This window comes from Cryptomeria japonica, chromosome 1, assembly GCF_030272615.1.
Source record: "Cryptomeria japonica chromosome 1, Sugi_1.0, whole genome shotgun sequence".
Classification (NCBI taxonomy): domain Eukaryota; kingdom Viridiplantae; phylum Streptophyta; class Pinopsida; order Cupressales; family Cupressaceae; genus Cryptomeria; species Cryptomeria japonica.
The window spans coordinates 463,171,720-463,178,947 of NC_081405.1; the positions used below are offsets into that span (position 1 = coordinate 463,171,720).

General features: G+C 35.4%; 1 protein-coding gene across 1 annotated transcript; it reads left to right on the forward strand.

Annotated features, from left to right (window-relative positions):
* Positions 1-3,271: 3,271 nt before the first annotated feature.
* LOC131064159 (uncharacterized) lies at positions 3,272-4,305 on the forward strand. The gene has a single exon (XM_057998193.2). The coding sequence runs from the start codon at positions 3,393-3,395 to the stop codon at positions 4,146-4,148; it is 756 nt and encodes a 251-aa protein (XP_057854176.2). The 5' UTR covers positions 3,272-3,392; the 3' UTR covers positions 4,149-4,305.
* The last annotated feature ends 2,923 nt before the right edge of the window (positions 4,306-7,228 follow it).

Below are 7,228 nucleotides of genomic sequence, written 5' to 3' on the forward strand. Positions count from 1 at the left end.
CCGCTAGCATCTCTGATCCCATATTACTGTCCACATCATTTGACTAACATGCAAAAACATAGGCATTAGCACATAATAGTATATGAAATTAATCTCACTGGAATCATTTTTTACCCTCTCCAAGCCATGGTTGATTTGGTCCACCAATAAGGTCACATTATCAAATGGTCGAGCATCATGTGTTTGTACATCAGTAGTCAATATCATCGATGCTACTTCCATTAGAACACTTGCCTCAATTCCCATAATTTGGCATACAAAATAATAAGTGTATTTGAAATATTCCTGAAACAAATCAACATCATACGTAGGCTCTTCATTCTTTTCAAACATTCTGAGATTATCCCTATCCTTGGGCCTATGCATAGGCAACCTCCACCATTGATAGATCTCTTTGAGCCTAGAAAACTCATTGGCTAAGAGGGTTTGATCAATATGCTCATCAAGGGTAATATCTAGGTCAAACACTCTCGACATGCAATCCCTAGTTATTGGCAACAATGGTTGTCCAATGACATTATAGGTTGTCTTGTCTTCAGGCCTATAATTCTTTGCCAATGCTATCATCAAATACACACTCACAAAAACATTTGGCACAACCGATTTTCCTATGTTGAATGCCCATGGGTTACATATTGGCTTTGGCCTACTCTTTCAGTAATGATACATAAACAACTCACAACCTCTTGTGGGTGTCCAGACATCACCTAGGTCTTCATGTTTGTCCCCTAACAATTTCAATTGGGAAGATCTTCTAGATTTTGGACCAAAATCGAGAAATTGGTCCATTAAGTCTTGGTTCAAGTGTCGCCCCTCTTTCGTATGTTTTTTAGGTTTTAGTTCAAAAGGATTTTATGTTTTGGTAAACTTTACTTTCTGTTTCTTAACCCTAGGTTTCTTGGATGTGCCTTCCATTTCAATTAGTACTGGATAATTGAAATTGAACGAATTTTTATGAGACCAGGCACTTACTTGTAATGAAGTCACTAAAACTGATTTCTCTTAACTCCTTGTTCTAACTGCTCTAGCTTTTGCTGCCCAAATTTCTCCTCAATGATATAATGAATGCAAAATCTATGCTTTAACTCTTTGAATTGTTGCTTCATAATACAGTTGCAAAATGATCATTTATTGCTTTAAATTCAAATTTGCGTGGCAAGCTATCAACTTGGCGCATATTAATGTCAGGGAATTGTGAGCTTCATTATTCTATCACTTAGGTTTTTTAGTGTATGTATTCTTGTCGACAAAACCCTTCTTTCCTTCTTAGTCATCTTTACCTTTGTCGAACCCCACAATAGTATTGGTGTAGCATTCTCCCATTTCTCCGACGTTTCGGCATAGATATTAGCTTCAACCTAGTGCTCATATCTCTTTACCGATGTGTTTATCTATACCAAAAATGAGCTTTTCAGTAAGACTTATGTAGATAAAGCAAAGTGTGCTACTTCATAGATTTGTAAATTTGAATTGTTACATCGAAACCTTAATATTTCGGCAAAATGTATACATGGTCTCTCTGATATTTATATTTCGGTGGAGGATGCAATTTCCGTGTAGTGCTTACAACTCTTGTCAAATGGTATAATTACATCGAAAACACGCTTTCAGTAAGACCACATTAAGGTTTGTCGATACTTTGTTTTTTCTTTTTCGGTCTAATATATTGCTTTGGTAAAGTAACCCCATGTTTGAGAGACTTCAAGTATGTTGCCGAAAAACATTCAGTGAAAAGAGAAGACACCTTATATCGTCGGTATAACCTGCATGACTTAACCCAATATACCTTCTTTTCGTTACAAGACATGACACAAGGAGAAGTATAATGTGCTTTCCTTGGGCTTTCTAAGATAAGGTCATGGATTTTGTCTTCTCTGGAGCCATATGTTGGGCTCAATCCTTATGAGAGCCACATTTATCCCCACATATAGCATCTATATTTATGTAGCAAACATGTTCTATAATTGACATGTATCTAGTTGCTTTGTCATTTATGTCTTTCATTAATGAACTTGTAACAATAATGATCAAATAAACCATTCTTCTCAAGCCAATGTTTGTAGACAACTTGGAAAGTACTGAGTGAAACTCTAGAGGAAAATTTCCTTTTCTAGCTAATACAAAAGCTTGATAAGTTTAAAACTAGGAGGAAACACTAAATCTTGTCAAAATTAAGGTTCCAACACAACCCTCGAGTGTGAAACATTTAATAAGAAAGGATACCTTTCCCCATGGGCTAAGAAAATCATCTTGCTTGAATCTATTATGAAATTTAAGCAATTGCTTGTCTTCATGAATAAACTATTTGGTGCAATATTTGTCCTTGTTGCTTTTAAGGATTTTGTCTTGTTTTCCATTTATTCATAGGTTGATTGCCTCATCAATTAGTTTATTAGAAACTTTGAATTGGATCCCACTAATATCTACTTTGCCATTAACCCAAGACTATTTGAAAGGTAGGGAGAGGTCAAAGCTTCTCATGGATTTACAATGCACCTACATGCGTCCTTTCTTAAGTGTTACCAAACCATGCCATTGCTATAACTTTGTCAACCCCTATTATCCCCTAGGATACCAAATAAACTAGGATATAAGGTGGCATGAGGATGATAATCAACAAGAGCCCAAGGATAGCCGAGTTATTAAAATTCAACTTTTCATAAGATGATAATTACTAACTTTTGTCCATTATTCCCCTCAAGAGGCCACTTCATCCCCTCAAGTTACCCATCTCATTTCATTATGAATCCTTAGAGTGTAAATAATGACATTGTAGATGTTCTTATATATTCCCATGGAGATATCATTAAGCTAAACGTGGGAGAGGAACCACATCCTCCACGTACTACTCACACATCGACCCCTTCCAATATTTATGAATTTGAGCTCGCATTCAACATCATACATCCAAATGTCAGTCCTAATAATATGAGAATACCAATAATAATTAAAGATGTTGGTTTGAATCATTATTAGATATAGCTCCACAATGTTATATGGTAAGTTGTGAAAGTTCTTCCAACATCTCTAAAATTTTATATTCAATTTGATAAAATATTTCATGCATCCATTATATAAACTTAAAAATTGAGACAGCTAAATACACTTAATCATTTGTTACAATTTTCCAAATTCATATAAGTACTAAAGAACTTAACATAATATAATATTTTAAAAATATATACATATCCATAAAGATATTAATTTGTCTCTGTTTTAATGAATAAAAAAATGCGACCTCTCTTGGCGCCCATTTTCTTTCAGTTTTTGAGGGAAATCTTAAAAGTACAGAGAAAAGAGATTTGAAATTTGCAATTCATAATTCCCTCTCCTCTGTTCTTCAAACCCTTTCCTTTGCCTCCATTTCCTCAGCGATCAAACTGCATCTTACAATGGCTGGATCTGCCAAAAGGGGAAAAACTAACGACGATGGCAAAGCCAAGAAGATATCTCCTTACTTCAATTTCTGCACTCTCAACAGAGCTAAAGTTAAGGAATCCAATCCCCAAACCCCCGTTAACAAGGCGCTCTCTATGCTCTGGAAATCTCTCTCAGACAAAGAGAAGGCTGCTTACGGCCATCCAGATCCTCCTCCACTCACAATACCAGCGGAACTCCAGAAACAAGACGAAGAACCGAGCGCTGATAATAATAATATCGCTGAAATTGATGATGGCGATGATAATAATGGCGAAATTGAGGAGGCCGTCAATAATTCAAGTGCGCCGCTGTTTCCTCTTACTCGAGTGCTCCGCATAATGAAACTGGACAGAGATATCGGGAAAGTGAACCGCGATGTGCGCCTCGCAGTGGCCATTGCTACCGAGAATTTCGTCCAGCTCCTGGCCGAAGCTGCTTTCAGAATCGCCGTGGAAAAAAAGCACAAGACCATCAGATTTGACCATGTTGTCACTGCCGTATCTCGGCAGAAGAGATTTGCCGACTTTTTAGAGGATTCCATCGCCTATATTGGTAAAGGGGGTGCCGATCACAGCGAGGATGAGAAAGAGGAAGAGGAGGAGGAAGAGGGAAGTTCGCCTAAACCCTCGAAAAAATCCGGCAGGGCGCGGCCGCCTCCTCCTCCCGGGACGCGCAGCATAACAGATTTCTTCGCTTCCAAAGCGGCTCCGCCGTCGTCTGATTCCTGAGCTGACTATAATTTTGTCATAAGTGCTCATGATTTGAAATGTTTTTTAGTTTTGATTTTCTAACCCTAAAGCTACTACTACTTTGGTTTGTAAGACTTCATTATTTCTAATGAAAACACTAGAGGACTTCGATCCGTGCCATTTCCTATAATTTGAACTCGACTCTGAATAGGATTTTGAATTTACATTGTAGGTTTACCAGTTTTTGTTCTGCTTAGTGGTTTTGAGTTATATTGAAGCAGATATCGTATAAATTATCTCTTCACCATAAATACGCTGTAAGCATTCCTGTTCCATAACTGTTTTTTTTATTGAAAATCTGCAATGAGTTGAATTTCTTACAAATAAGTAAGTGAAATCCTGATAATATATATCTCAAGTTGTATCTGAGATACAGTTGCCTGAATTTGGGTTTTCTTACAAATGAGTACATGAAATCCTGATAATCTATATCTCAAGTTGTTTCTGAGATACATTGGTTTTCTGAGTTGGGGAACAACTGAGATACACTACTTTTTTCACCACCAGTAGAGGTTAAATGCCCTGTTTCTGACTGCCAAGACAATTTGTAAAATAGTGGATCAGGTCGGAGGAAAAGCAAATTTTATCAAGCCTTTAGCTTTTATGGTGTGATTCATCTAGGTAGAACTGCTAATGCGCTAATGATATTCTTTGAATTAGAAAATCTCACTTCTGGAAGAAATGTCTATCTGGTTTCAAGTCATGATGAAAGATCTGGCTGTTTGTTTTTTCATATGTATACTAACTTAGCCTTTTCCGGAATGATTCTCTCGCCATTTTTCATATGTATACTAACTTAGCATAAATCTAGAAAATTAAATATTGTAACATAAATTAGTTACAAAGCAATAATGAAGAGAATTCAATGGAATAATAGAATAACACATAGATGCTGATTTGCATGGTAAAATTTTGACAAAATGCAGAGGACACATCTATGGGGCAAGGGAAAAAACAATTACAAACTCGCTAGCTACCATTATTAGGTGCTACTATCATTTTTATAATCTGAATTTGCAATTCACAAGAGCATCCTAACGGTTGCTCTTGCAAATTACAATCGACACCAATTGCTCTTTCAATCTACAATTCATATCACAGCATTGCCTTTATCTTCAAGGCAACAAAGATATATAGAACATCTCTAAATTAGAATCAATATCCAACATAGAAATAAACTCCTTAATTCCATTAAAGAAATTAGGAACATTCTCACATGGTCTCTTTAATTCCATAAAAGAATTTAAGAACTTGCTCGTAAGGAAAAACTATTATTCTTGAAGGTAATATACTAAATTAGAAATTTCTATTGTCTTCTTTTGTTGCCATTAACCAATAATTGTTGTCATTATCCAACAAATAAGTCATCTTTCAAAATTTCTTAAATCTCATTTTATCTTAAGCTTATCATGAGGTTGCTTCCTATTCGATATTAATGACAATAAATAAAATAAGCAATTTTTTACATGTAGAGTGTTGGGGAAGTGAAGTGTTTTGTCATGTGTTACAAAGATCAAACATATATCAAAAGAAAAAAGTCAGGCATCTTTGATCTTCCTAAGTTATGAAGATATGGACGCTAATACAAGTCATAAAAAAGGTATTAGAATTACTTCTTAGTCTTATAGTGAGGAGAACATCTAAAATCGAATTGATCCTTAGTTTTAGGCTCCATTGAAGGAATTTTACATATGGAGATCAATCTTAATGGTAAAAGGGTGTGGACAAACACTTAATTATGCCAAAGTGACCCCCATATTGTAGGTTAATTGGAACTGTGTGTAATTTAGAGATTGGATGATTTTGTTGGCACTTGTCTTAGAAGTCCAAAAGTTTTCTAGGTCCTTTGTACTCTTTGTTGCTTGGCTTTCTTGTTGAACTCCAATCCCCAAACTTTAAACTTTAAACTTTTTAGGTTTTACGGGGTTCTAATTTTTTTTGGGTTTTTTTCTTAAATTCTTACACTAAGCCTTGTTGAACACATCCAAAGCTTAAACTTGAATTAGCATATATTAAAACTTAATCAATTTAACTAGTCAATTGTCATTCATTTCATTTACCACATGTGCAGGAGTAAAGAACTAGAAAACATAATCAATCACACATGAATGCCAAGATTTTACGTGAAAATCTCAATGAAGGAAAAAATCGTAGTGAAGACTATCCCACTATATGAAAAATAAATTACAATGCTTTAGGCTCAAGGCTAAGGAGCTCACTACCTCTGAAGTGGACTTGCAAGACTAAGGCGCACAACCTTAGGGCAAGATATTGAAAAGACTTGAAAATTTTGAAGATCAATTCCTTAGGGCAAGATAAATTATATTTGAAATAGTAACATCAATATGATTGAATTGTAGACAATCACATCCATTGATATGTTGATTACAGTTTAGTATTAAACACATTTGAACTTTCCTTCATTATTGCTCTATCGTACTTGCAAACTTTGCACACACCATACACCACACATAAATACATCTCCAAAATGATTTTATGCCTTTTACACCATTCACAACCAAAATAATCATCAATTAGGTTGGCCTAATTGGATGTAACATGTACAAACAAAACAGTCGGTCTAAAAACAATATTTAATGCAATATGGAAGGCAAAATGAAACGTGTGAGGCATCATACCATGCCGACACATCTTCCTAACCATCCCACATCAACGCTTATAATTGTCCATGCTATCACACAAACCAAAACATCATAGGTTGGGCCAAATCATAAAATAGATAAGGCTCACAAACTCAACTTACTCAAATTACAATGCAAACCACCAAATACATTTGTGGATGCTCAACATAGCATCACCTTATACCAACAAATCCAAATTATGAAACCACATCACCAAAATACCTAAAGGTAGAGGAATGCAACACATTCCTATACACTATCACTCTACAAACTTGAACTCAGATCTTCATAACTCCAACTGTAGACCAAATGAGAATGCGAAAATTGGAATATATCATACATTTGCATCCAGCAACATCATACTCAGACTGCAAGAACTAATGAAACATATGTGCCATAATGCAGACCAAAATATGA

Bases quoted from the DNA above. Each gene is read 5' to 3' on its own strand.
- LOC131064159 (XM_057998193.2), top strand. From the start codon at position 3,393: ATGGCTGGATCTGCCAAAAGGGGAAAAACTAACGACGATGGCAAAGCC.